Source organism: Eulemur rufifrons, chromosome 7, assembly GCF_041146395.1.
Source record: "Eulemur rufifrons isolate Redbay chromosome 7, OSU_ERuf_1, whole genome shotgun sequence".
Lineage (NCBI taxonomy): Eukaryota > Metazoa > Chordata > Mammalia > Primates > Lemuridae > Eulemur > Eulemur rufifrons.
The window spans coordinates 139277975-139291507 of NC_090989.1; the positions used below are offsets into that span (position 1 = coordinate 139277975).

Genomic DNA, 13533 nt, shown 5'->3' on the forward strand with positions numbered 1-13533 from the left:
GGGTTTCCTTTTGATGATTTGGTTTTTTTATACCTATAGACTACTCATCCAGTTTGAGGATTCTATGGAATTCTTACTCTGATGTACTTAGTTTCTCTCTTCTTGATTTCTTCCTATCTAGTTTAGTTAGCAGTGTGTGAGAACTATTGAGATACGGTACTCGATTCTGTTTTCCTAGTTTAAAGGGAGAGGGTACTCTAACGATAATAACATTTACTATCTTCTAAATAGTCAGTGTTTTCCCATATGGTTAACATCCAATACTAATGTCACTTTTGCAGCTGGATTTTCGTACACCCCCAGGTTTTGACCGAACGCGTAATGCTGAGATTGGAAACAAGGACATTAAATTCAAGCATTTGGAGGAAGCCTTTACATCAGAACACTGGCTTGTCAGGATATATAAAGTGAAAGCACCTGATAACAGGGAGACATTAGATCATAAACCTCGAGTCACCAACATTTTCCCAAAACAGAAGTATTTGTCAAAGAAGGTGGGTGCCAAGTGAAATCATTTCTACAAAAGGGTAACTCGGGGTCGGTTTGTATGAAAAAGAATTACTGAAAATTACAGTAAATTTTCATTTGCCAGGTTTGTAAAGACTGGCTTATATACAAAGTAAATATCAGGCTAGCCTGCTAGGAGCATTCCCTTCAAACTGAGCACTTCAGATACCTCAGGCAGCAGCCTTTTCTGAATAGCATGGTGGTTATTAGTGAACCATGCTGGAATTTTCCAGAGGCATTCTGGCTTTAGTTTGTGCCATTCCCATTCGTAACTTATTTATAATGTAAGATATATCTGTGGCCATCACTTTCCAAAACCTGTCTGAAAGTAAAGTTGCCAAATGCTCAAGTAATAAAATGCGATAAGTTCTTCATCTTTTGGTCAAAGCAACTTTATATTGCATCTTTGTGTTCCATTCTTAGTTTGATGTTATGATATTATTCATTGAATAAAGAATAGGCTTGAGTTGGGTAAGGCCTCCTGAAGCAAAAAAAAAAAAAAAAATCATTTATCTTAAGATAATTATTTTTAATGTAATTATTACGACAAGCTTGTAGGCAGGAATTATGAGACCACTGCAATCCTTTTCTAATAAATATTATATAAGATATGAAATATTTCATTGGGGTCATTATTGCCACTTATGCCAAATAGATCTGTAATCTGTGCTATAAAAGATTACTAAAAATGAGTATTTATATAGGTTTCCCAGCGATAGGAAATGGAAAATAATGAGTAGTCAGATAAAATATTAAGCATTTCTTATAAGATACTATTATAATACTGATTATTATTAGACCAATTTCAGTCATAGTCATAATTTTTGAAAGGACACTTAGGTTTATGTACGTAGCTCCGATGAGTTATTTTAAATCATTGAAGAAATTGTCTTATCACCTTATTATTTAAAATATACATCAAATATATTCAGAATACAGATGATTTTAATTTATACTATAAAAGTGCTGAATATTAGCTGAATGATATGTAAATAGAAACTTTTTATATGAATACTTTGAGTGCCAAATATAAATTACCATATCTAGACTAATGTATTTAAAGATGTCACATAGACCTGACATGCATTGTGTTAGTCACATCAAGTTCACTTACCAGTCTTCAGGTAAAATGACATTAAGAAATCAAATGATCTGGTTTGTCACGGGCATGAGGTAGAAGAAACTGGTGAGTCACACCAGTGCACAAGTCAAAGCAAATGCTAGTCTCAAAGCACTTACTCCCTAAGATATCTAACCGTAGTTAAGGTCTACTTTTTCTGAAAAAACAGAGCCATTGAACTTGTTATCTAACTGATGTTGTAGACCCCAAAGGCAGTGAATTTTCTTAATCTGACCTCTTTTGTCTTCTCATCATTTTCCCAAAATAAATAGTGTGAATGGATAAATAAAATTTAGTCTGTCTGGTGTTGCTCAAAACATGTATGCTAGTAGCCAATAACATGGATTTTGAATTTCTGGTTTCATGGCTTTATATTTTCTGTTTTGTACTAACACTGTAGAGGAATGCTTTTTGTTTACTTTCCTCTTCCTACCCTGGTTTTGACTTTGGGGGAGGAAGGTGTGCATAACAGCATTCATTCTCAGAGTTTACCTGCCACTGCAAAGCTGACATGGCTGAGATGCTGGGAATCATAGTCCAGGGCTACAGAAGAGACTTTTTAGCATGGCTCACTGCCAAAGGAGAAAAACGCCCCGAGGGCACAGTTACATACTTACATAGTCCTGGGGCACATTATAAGATCTAATAGAAAAGGTATGTTAGAAATTTATAGGAAATGGTAATAAAGGAACTAACTCCTTGATCTGGTTTGAATTTTTAAATATTGTGCACTCTGAAGTTTCTTTTTGCCTTAATAAAATAAATTAATAATAAGGTAAAATACAATGTGGTTAAGAAGTTAGTAGCTAATTTTTGTAACCCGAAAGATTGCATTTTGCCTTTTCTTATCTGTGTTAGAAAAAATTATAAATTGTTTTGAACTGTACCTCATGAATAAAGAAACATAATACAGTATTTACTCTAAGTTTCTGAAACCTCTAAGAGTTTTTTTAAATGTGGAAATTGAATTGAGCGGTCAGTCTCTTGAGTCTTCATCCTCTGTTAACCTATGATTTTGGTGCATTAAATTACTTATTTCCAAAAATATTTGCTTTCTTCAGTATCTAGGGCTGTGTGTCAAATTGACAGACATATGTGCCTGCATGATTTATCTGGTAGGATTCTAACATAAGAAATATTTTTGCAGTAATTTGTACCACCACATTTGTAGCAATTTGTTTCTTATACCAGGAAATATCTGTTGAAAGTATTTTAGTGGGATACTGAATTGTTAAGAAAAATGTTTTATTTTTAAAAGATCTATGAAACTCAAGGAATGTTGTATTACAGAATGTGCCGAGGATTTTGTCTTTCAATTTTGTAGAAAGGTATGGTCGTCCTCATTTTACAGATAAAACTGAGGCTCTAAAAGTTACAAAGTTAACTTATTTTTCTGGTACACAGCTAATTTCTTGGAGGCTAAACCGGCAGCAGCACCATTTTCTAGTGTTATATTCTATCATGCCTGAAAATTTGAGTAATTATTACAGCTAAACATTTACTAGTTGAGAGGAAGTGGAGGTTTGTTCATGTGATTGTAGAGAATATATGATATACATTTGAGGAATGCTCTGGTAGTCCTTTCATCTTAAAACTAGGGACCCAGTCCTATTTGTCTTGGATTTCTTAGCATAACTGGCATAAAACAATGGTGCTCACTGGTTCAGGAGTCTAATTATAGGAAGAGCAAAGAGCTTACTAAGACAGTCTTTATCATAATGTAATAAACTACGTGCATATAGATTTTTTAATTTGTAAAAATCTTGCATTAATACCTTGTGTTCTGTTTTCTTTTTAGACTACCAAAAGGAAGCGTGGCTACATTAAAAATAAGCTAGTTTTTAAGAAAGGAAAGAAAATATCTAAGAAGACTGTTTAAACGCACTGTTCTGGTTCCTAACTTGAAGCAGTTGTCCTTGTGAGAACCGGTCTTTGCCTTTAGCTCATGTCGTGTTTCACAGCAACAGAGGGTACAGAACCATCACTGGTCCAGGTTAATGTACAAATTTTTCTGGCAATGCCTGATTAAAAAAATAAAATTGGCTTATGAGAACAGCTGTTTTCAGTTTGTACCGTGAAGCAAGACTGAGCACTGCTGTAAATGTTTAGCAGCAGATTTTTTTTATTGGTACATATTATCCTTCAAATCTGAGAATTTGGACTAATTGCACCAAAGAACCCTCTAATTTGGTCCCTGGCACATGCATCCTTGTCGATGTTTTTATTCTTTTACAAGACCTGCATTTTATTTGAATTACCCAAATAGCAATATGTAAAATACAAATGACAAAATGTGATGAGAGCTTCTTGAACCAGTAAACTAGTACAGGTCTGAGAACGATGTATTAGAAAAGTGATTTTACTTCCTTGAGCTATATTTATTTTCATGTTTCTCCAATGCAAAGAATGTTTCATCAAATGTACATTTTCTATTGCTTACTGTTTGCTCTAAGAAGAAGCTGCTGTTTCAAACATGGACCTCTGAGTAGCTAATTGATTCAAATAGTTTTTTATGTTGACATATTATTACTGCTGTTAGCAGTTGTTTTCACCAGGTACTTACAGCGCAGATTTCATACATTGTTCATTCAAGGGCTAAATTTATATCCTTTGGAAATGATGGCAATTGCATAGGATGATGTTGCTTACCAGGATGAGTTATCTTAGTATGGAGGTTAGCACTGTGTTTACATGTAAAAGATTAAGGAATAAACCCTTAAAGTAGACAGATACCCAAAGTTCATTTTCTGTGACTCAGCAAAATGACAAAGGACTTGTAAACTTTGCCTGGATTTTTCTCATTTTGTAACAGTTTCATCCATCACAATGATTTTGTTCTCTTTCATATTTTTAATCCCTTAAGCATTTGATGAAACACTCTTTAGTGCTATATGCATTTTCTTACTTTTATTAAAAATGTGACAATTGTCCAAAAATGCACTAAAATGTAAATGGAGATTGAACATGTTCACTTTCCAGCTTATAGGCAACTTTATACAGACTTGAAAATTTTCTCCAGTTGTTGAGTAAAAGTGAAAGAGAAAAGGAAGGGTTTTTCCTGCCACAGGATATAACTTTTTTTTTTTTTTTATACAACAAGCATAACACACCACTGCTTTCAGTGGAAAAGTGCAGAATAGTATGTACCTTTTATGAAGAAAAATGTAATTTACAATGTTCAGTGAGAATGTTACTGCTGATTTTCTTTTCCAAGGTGTAGAATATTCTTTGATTTATAGAACTCTTTTTTGACCCAGATGATGGTTCTTTACAGACCAATAAAATGGCTGAACATTTTCACAAATAGAGTATAACTAAATCTGGATTTCTGATACCTTGTCATTTGGGGGATTTTATTTTACTTTGTTGCTTTAAAATTCAATGCAGAAAAGTTGTTGACTGTAGGGGAAATAAAGTTAATTCAAATTTTGTGTTAAGTGTTGTTTTTTAAAAATCTTTTGTTTTTTAAAGGAGTCAGTACTGAACACATACCTCCTTCCTTGTTCACTTTTACAAAGGTTTTAGAGAATGTATGGAAAAGATGTGCTAAATTACTTCAACTTAGACCACCTATTTTATTTTGCCTTTTTTTTTTATCCCCAAATGAAAATCTCATTTTGATGTTTTTGGGGGTAAAGGGGAGGGGAAAGACACCTACCTAAATAGGAATTTTAGCTCTATATAAACAAAGATAAGAATCTAGCAAAGCCCTACTTTATAAAGTTGTGATATTTTAATGTCAACTAAGTATAGAATTTTCTCACTATACAAAGACCCCTCACTTTGCTCAGTGAACAACATTTTGGTTCAATGTATCTCATCAGTAAAATACATATTGTAATTGTTTAAGCACTTTTATTGTGGCAGAAAAGTGAAATTGTAGTCTAAATACATTGGAATATAGGGTAATTGGTTTATAATCTTTAGATCTCTAAATTCATTTCATGTGTGATAACTAACATTGTACATCACAGAAGAATTTAAAGATCACGACCTTGAAGTTTTAAACTATAAAATAGCTTTTAGGCTGTAGTGCTTTGTTGTATAAATAAGCAAAGCAGCAAGTCCAAAGACAAAATTCAGCTTCTAGACTTAATTGTTACTTGAGTTTGCAGTTGTTGAGTTTTAATTCATTTACATTCCTAGACCATGACCAAGAGGCCAGAGGACAAGGTAGCATAAAAGTATCCTATAGAGTACTACTGTTTCCATAGCCAAGTGGCCATAAGTTGATAATATTTACCAACTTAACCATTTTAAGATATACAGTTGTAGTGTTAAGAATATTTACATTATTGTGCAACCCATCTTCAGAACTCTTTTCATCTTACTGGAGCTGCTGCTGCTTAGTGTTGCCTTGCTGCCCACAATCCTCAGTTGAGATAGGTGGAGTAATGGACAAATGTAGAGCTCAACAGCTGTCTGCAATTGAGATGGTAGGAAATTGAGACAGCAGACAGTAATGAAATGTCATGATATCTAATTTTTATTTGTGAAATGTGACACAGAACACAAAAATGTAGTTTTATCCTTGAGCAACATTTTCATTAATATATGGTATAATGTCTCTAGCTCACTTTCGCACACACATATCCATTCTATTGTTGATGGACATTTGCATTGTTTCCAGTATGAGGATATTACAAATAATGCTATAGGAATATTCTTTTGCATCTTTCTTGGAGCTTATATGCATATATTTCTGTGGGTATTTGCCTAAAAGAATTGCTGGGTTGGGTATAAAAGTTACTCTAATCAGCCCTTGTCATTCTTTTTAATTTTGCCTTTCTGGTGGGTGAATAATGACTTCTCATTGTGTTTAGTTTGTTTTTTCTGGGTTACCAATGAGGTTGACCATTTGGAAATTCTCCTTTTATATAAGATGTTGGTTCCAATCTATTAATTGCTTTTTTTTATAAGTTATTACCTTAGGAGTTCTTTATGTATCTTATATATGAGACCTTCATTTGTGTTACAGATTGCCTAGGAATTAATTTGAATGTAGTCTATTTCAATCTTTTGTATGTCTATGGCTTTCTATACCCTGTTTAAAAAATCTTTTCCTAACTTGAAGCCATGAAGATAGTCTTGTGTTTTCTTCAGAAAATTTGTCTTACCTTTCATACTTAGCTTTGCAGTTCACCTGGAATTCATTTGTTGAGTACAGTGCGAATTGTTTTTGTTTTGAGGGGAGTTTTTGGGCATATGTACACCATACTGTCCCAGCACCCCATTCATTGAAAAGACCATGCTTTTCCTACAGCTCTGCAGTACGCCTTTTGTAGTAAATCAAATATCCATATATGAGTCTATTTCTGGACCCTCTGTTATATTCCGTAGAGCTCTTTGTGTGTTAATATAGCTTTAAGATAATTAAGATGTGTTCCAGCAAGTCTCCCTCCCGCCTTGTTCTTTAAGCTTCTTCTGGCTGTTTATTGGCCTTTGCTTCTTCATATAAATTTTATAATCAGGGTAAGTTCCACCAAAAAGAAAAAAACCTTATTGGGCTTTTGATTCAGCATTGAATCTATAGATCACTTTGGGAAAAATTAACATCTTTTTAATTTATGTAGGTCGTCTTTAGTTTCTGTTGTATAGTTTTTGAAGGTCTTGCACATTTTTATAACATTTATTAGAAGATGTTATTTTCGATAAATACTGTCTTGTAAAATTTTATTTTCCATTTGTTAGTGTATAGAAATAGTTGATTTTTGTATATTGAAACTGTATTTAACCATGTTAAATTACTATATTTCAAAGATTATTTTTTATTGTAAACATATAACTTGGGAATAATGGCAGTTTTAGTTCTCCCTTTCTAATGGTTATATATTTAAATTTTTTGCTTTGCTACACTGGCAAAGACATATATCTAGTATAGTACTGCATAAAAAAACAGCATGCTTGTCTTCTTCACTGTATCACAGGAAAAGTTTGATATTTCACCATGTGTGTTTATTGTAGATTTTCTGTAGATATCTTTGATCAGATTAAGAACATTGCTCTTTCCCAGTTTGCTGTGAGTTCATTTTTCTTTTAAGATGACTGAATTTTTTTCCTCAGGTGGTTTTTTTCCTTCATTAAGATGATGCTGATTTTTCTCCTTTATTCTGTTACATGAATTACAGAGACTTTGTTCACAATGTTAAACTAAACTCATATTCCTGGTATAGTTATCTATGTTTGTTAGAATTTACTGGGTGCAACCATTTGGGCCTAGAATTTTCTTTGGGCAAAGGTTTTTAGTTACAGATTGTTATTTTACAAACAAGACTATTTGAGTTTTTAGTTCCTTGTTTCAGTTTTGGTGAATTGTGTTTTGCAAGGAATTTATTCATTTCATCTAAATTTTCAGTTAGGTTAATGTAAAATTATTAATACTATTTAATGATTGTTTTAGTATCTTCAGGTTCCATAATGTCCCTTTTAATTACCAAGATTGTTTTTTGTTTTTTTTTTTAATATTCATCCCTCCTCCCACCCCTGCCGTTGATCTCTTATTATCCTTGGCAAGTTCTTAATTCCATTTTGTTAACTTTTATTTTTTCCTAATATATGAATTTAAAGTTACAAGATTACTCCAAGCATAGCTAAAGCTCCATTCTCACAGATTTTGATGTGAACTAAATGTCATTCAGTTTAATACGTATTTAATTTCCATTGTACTTTTTTTAAACTATGGGTTATTGGTGCATATCTTTTATTTCCAAACATTGTTTTCTAATCCTTTTATTATCAATTTTTACCTTAATTGAATTGTAGTCAGATACTCTGTGTGATTTTAATACCTTGAAATTGGTTGAAACTTGCTCTGTGGCCCAACATATGGTCAACTTATAAGATATGTATTACCAAAAGAGTACACATTACTTGCAGGGACATATGGAAATATGTTTTTTAAATATATATTTTTTTCCCATGTTTCTGAAAGCAATGTGTGCTCTTTTGGCAGTTGTCGGGCATATTGTTTTTTTAATAACTATTTTTTCATTTGTTATTTACTGAGAAGGCTGTATTAAAATCACATACTATTGAATCTTCAGTTTTTTTGGAAATTCAGACTATTTTCAGTAAGGCTTTTCAAAAGCCTATTTTGTCTTACTGATACTACCATCATGCCAGCTTTGTTATGGTGTTTGCATAATATATTTTTTTCATCTTTCTAATATATCTTTCTTTGGAGTTGTTGAGCATTTAACTTTGTGACTTGGTGTTCATCAGTTTTTTAAAGTTCTTAGTCATCATCTCTTTAAATGTTCTTTCTGCTCTGTGCTCTATTCTCTTCTGAGACTTCAATTAAACATATACCTCCTTACTCATACAGTCTCTCCTCCTGGCTTGCTTTAATTTCTCATCAGCTATGGCTAATCTGCTGTTAAACGCATCCATTGATGGGTTTACTTTGTTTTTTAATTCTAAAATTTGTGGTTTTTTCCTCTTAAATTGGCTATATCTCTTCTTTTTATTTATTTTTATTATTTCAGCATGCAAAAGTTTAGGTTATGTATATTGCCCTTGCCCCCCATCCCGAGTCAGAGCTTCAAGCGTGTCCATCCCCTGGGTACGCATCGTACTCATTATGTATGTATACACCCATCCCCTCCCGCCCCACATCTGCCCGACAACCGATTAATGTTATTCCTGAATGTGCTCTTAGGTGATGATCAGTGAAACCAATTTGATGGTGAGTACATGTGGTGCTTATTTATCCACTCTTGGGATACTTCACTTAGTAGAATGGGTTCCAACTCTCTCCAGGAGAGCAGAAGAGATTCTATATCCCCCATTATTTCTTATAGCTGAGTAATACTCCGTGGTATACATAAACCACATTTTATTAATCCACTCATGTATTGATGGGCACTTGGGTTGTTTCCACGTCTTTCTTTATGGTTTACACTTGACCCACTGAAATTCTCATCTTGTCTCTTAGTTAATATATTGAGCAGAATTTTAAATTGTATCTGACAAATCCAATATCTAGAGCTCTTGTGGATTTCTGTTGTCTGGTGGGATTTTTTCTGCTGGTTGTTTGTGTGGTCTTTTCTCCTATTGGGTGTGGATTTGTGTCCTAGATACTATGCTTTTTATACTGTATGGGTAAGTTTAGACCTAAAGTTTTAGTTTACTTTATAGATTTCCTTTTCTTTCTGCCAGGTAGGTACCTCAAGGAACTAGCAGGCTGGAATCACCTTAATTCAATTTAAGGGATGACTGTTACGCACAAAGTTCCCCCTGCTATCCCTGTAAGGGCTTGTTCGTTATTCCTAGTCCGAAATTCTCCAGGGATGTCACCCAAGCAGATATGAATATTAACATTTTCCCTCCCAGTCCTACAAAGTTATTAAAATTGCTGCTCAACACCAATTTCCCGGGCGAGAAATGGCCTCAAATGCCAGGCTTGCCTCAGAATTTCTATCTTCTCAATTCTGGCCTGATGATACTATTGGTTCTATGAAATCTTAAAGCAGGCATTGTTTTAAACATTTATTTGTTCAGCTTTTCGAATTGCCTTTAGCTGAGTAGTTGGTCCAAACATTTTAATCTATTATCCGAAGTGGAATTTTAGAAACAAAATGGGAATCTGTGGCCTTCTGATTTCAAGATTGTTCTTTTTTAACCACCAAAGGAGGCAAGAAATTCTAGCTTCATCTGTCTCTGCTGAACCCTTTTTAATAAAAGGATTTGTTCTGTAAATTTGGATTCAGTCAAAAGACTGCGTTTAAGGGCCTAGAAGGCCACAGGTTTCCCACCTCTTAACAGTCTCCTTACTGCTGAGAAAATATAGCATTATTTGTTGTCTCTCTTTCTAAATCTTAAAAACAGCCTGGAGGCATTTTGATTAAAATATCAAATGTCTGCTTTTGTGAATTTGGTGAAAGGTGGAGCTGATAAGACTGAATGAAAACTTACTATCGAATGGCAGCCAGAACTGACTACAGAACTGACTACGACAACCATGCATTCTCTTTGTAACCTCCGCACACTGTCTTAATTGTTCAAACAAGCTAGATAGATGAAACCTGTGTTCTTCTTTTCACAGAATAATATGGATCAGAGCTCAGGTCTGCAGCCTACTGAAGGAAATTGGTAAAAATGATTTAATTGCCCTATTAATAAAAGACTGAATTATTGCAAAAATGGGCACTAGTCAAGCTCTGTTACCTCTCTTTTCCCCAAGGAATATAAAAAGTTAAATTAAGAGAGACCTGTCAGTGGCAAACCTCCCAGTTCGTATCTCGTGATTATATAAAGTTACCTTTTACATTTGGGTATGTACTGTTTTTTGAGTTAATTTTTGTATATAACTTAAAGTGTTTTATTTTCTTCTCCAGTTGAGTCAACACCATTTGTTGAAAAGACTATTGTTTTCACTATTTAATTGGCACCTTTGTAGAAAAGTGATCAAAAATGTGTTGGTCTATTTCTGGATTCTCTATTCTGTTCCACTGATCTATATTGTGTGTCCTTACAACAACACTACACCATCTTGATTAACCTAGCTTTATAGTAAGTTTTAAAATACAGTAATACAAGTTCTATGCCTCTGTTCAGTCGCCTTTAATAATTACCCTAGGACCACAGCCATGTACTGGCTATCTTGGGCAAACAAAGAACTGACAAAGGACTAATACCCAGAATATATAAAGAACTCTTAGGATAGAAGAGGACAGTTACTCCAGGAGGGAAAGGGGTCAGGGGATACAGTTGTATAGGGACACAATGGTGGCTCCTAAGGTACTGGCAAACAGGTTTCTTTACTTAAGCAGTGGATATATGGATGCTCATAATTATTCTTAGGGTTCTACATGTGTTTTATGTAAATCTAGCATGTAATAGTTAACAATTTTAAATCTACCCCCTGTCGGGCAGAAAAGTGAGACTTCTCCATCTTTTACTTCCCAGATGGTTTATGCTTTGCAGTAAGACTGGAAACTTCCAAACTACCACAGTGATTACTTTTCAGTCTCTCATTGAGGTTTTTTATGTTTTTTGCTCTTATTCTCCAAATATTATCTGTTCCACTTTCCCGCTCAGAAATAAAATGCTTCCAAACACTTCATTCACCTAGTTGTTTACAGACTGGACCTAAACAGACTTACACTGTGACTTCTGGCAGGAGTAACTCCTCTCACAAAACACTCACTGGATATGGTGTTAAGTGTTCTCATAAACTTGTCAGAAAATATCCTTAAATAATGTTTATCATCTGGTAGGTTTTTAAATATGTTTAAAAAACACTACTGTTTTGATACAGATAAGATAGATTGCCATTCACATCAATAATTACCAATATCTAGCCAAGAAAATGTGAGATCATTTAGAGCCACTAATCAGAACTTTTGAATCCCTGAAAATAAAATACAGACACACAAATAGGTTTAGTATTTAATCGAAATATATTTGTCTAATATCTACAAAGTGTGAACAATTAGTCTTAAGAAAGCAGACAAAAGGCACAAAATTAGTAGTACTACAGAGAAGCATTCATGCTATTGGATTTTATAAATATCATTGGAGTGGCACAGTAAAAAATAAGCATTGAGCAAAAATCAAACATTTTTTCTTTGATTTTTATTTTGGTCACTTTGACCTAATTTGTAAAGGCTGATGACTGAAATTCAACTGAAACCATGGAACGCTGATGCCGGCTTTATGTGTGTTTTAATCACAGTGCTTTCTTGTAGAGTTTGGGTCAAACCAGAGAGATGCAGTTAAAGGAAAAAAAAGTCCACAATAAATTCTTTTCTCTTTCTCCAAACTAAATACAAGATTGAGGCTGTGGTTGTGCATGTTTGGATATGCATGCGTGTATTTAATTTCTAAAGCCCTTTTTCATCACAAAAGTAGTGAAGTCTCCAGTATGATTTGTTTTCTGCTGTAAAAGCAGCAGCTTCTGAAAAATATATGACTAGTGCTTGGAGTGTGAGAAATTGTTGGAAAAATGGGCAGAAAACTCCCTGGTGTGGGGCCTGGCTCTGAGTTCTCCCAGAGTTGCTCCATCCTGCAAGGCTCTGGCATAAACCTTAAACACTTCCTGCTGGATAGGGCGGGCAGGAAGCTGTTATCTTTCTTGGGTGTAGACAAACAAAACACTGATGTGGGGAGGGAGGAGAGAATCACAACAATTTTGAAATGATAACCACCCACACTTCTACCAGGAATGAGCCACTTTCTACCACATGGACATCAATTGGGCCATGCCTGTACACCTTTGACAGGAGTTGACTAAATGAGAATATCTTTGTGAGTGTAAAACATTTCTGGCAAAGTGAAAAATAGAAAACTTCAAACCTCATTGATAAAAAGGAGCTCATGTTTACCCACTTAAACCTTGGTGAGTGTAGTATTTACATGTGTAATGCTCAGATGTGTACATAGTGCGTGTGTGTGAACATATATAGTGTGTACACACACACACCCCAAATGGCTCTTGAATAAATTCAATCCTCCAGCAGAGTTTGGGGGTGCTGTTTTTCACAGTATAAAATTTCTCTTCCTGTTACCATTTCTTGGATGCTAGGATGAGGTCTCAGTGAATGCCAACCAAACCTTAATACTGTACCACTTTAATTCCTACAAAAACAAGGCTATTTCAGGAAGTTCTGCACCTCCACGCCATCAGTGTGCCTTCCAGAGAGGATTGAAGTATACCCAGCCATCGCCCTGTAAGAGAAGGAAGGAGGCATTACATGGAGACCCCAGCAGGGAAGAGGAGAGAGCAAGGATGACCACTGCCACTGTGTATGTCTGCTCTGCTTCTACTGTCTCACCCCCAGGCCACCCTGCCGGTCTCACTACCCCTCCTCAGCCCAGCTGCTCTTCCTATCTTGGCACTTTGAGATAGCAGGACAGAAAAAACAGTGTAGTCAGATGAATGAACAGGGGAAAGAAAAGGTGAGGGT

The 13533-nt window shown here is 34.6% G+C and overlaps 2 protein-coding genes across 4 annotated transcripts in view; one reads left to right on the forward strand and one right to left on the reverse strand.

The window, feature by feature from the left end:
- The window catches only part of STT3B (STT3 oligosaccharyltransferase complex catalytic subunit B), a 106376-nt gene extending 101318 nt beyond the window's left edge, over positions 1 to 5058 (forward strand). Inside the window, exons 15-16 of one of the 2 annotated variants that reach the window (XM_069475471.1) lie at positions 282 to 494; positions 3426 to 5058. In XM_069475471.1, coding sequence (XP_069331572.1) covers positions 282 to 494; positions 3426 to 3506 — 294 coding nt within the window. In that variant the 3' untranslated portion in view covers positions 3507 to 5058. The remainder of the gene's footprint in view (positions 1 to 281; positions 495 to 3425) is intronic. The other variant, XM_069475472.1, reaches the window with a different exon arrangement.
- Positions 5059 to 12012: 6954 nt separating this feature from the next.
- OSBPL10 (oxysterol binding protein like 10) overlaps positions 12013 to 13533 on the reverse strand; it is a 273686-nt gene continuing 272165 nt past the window's right edge. For both annotated transcript variants that reach the window (XM_069473350.1, XM_069473349.1), the window contains one exon: positions 12013 to 13294. In XM_069473350.1, the coding sequence (XP_069329451.1) occupies positions 13250 to 13294 (45 nt within the window). In that variant the 3' untranslated portion in view covers positions 12013 to 13249. The remainder of the gene's footprint in view (positions 13295 to 13533) is intronic.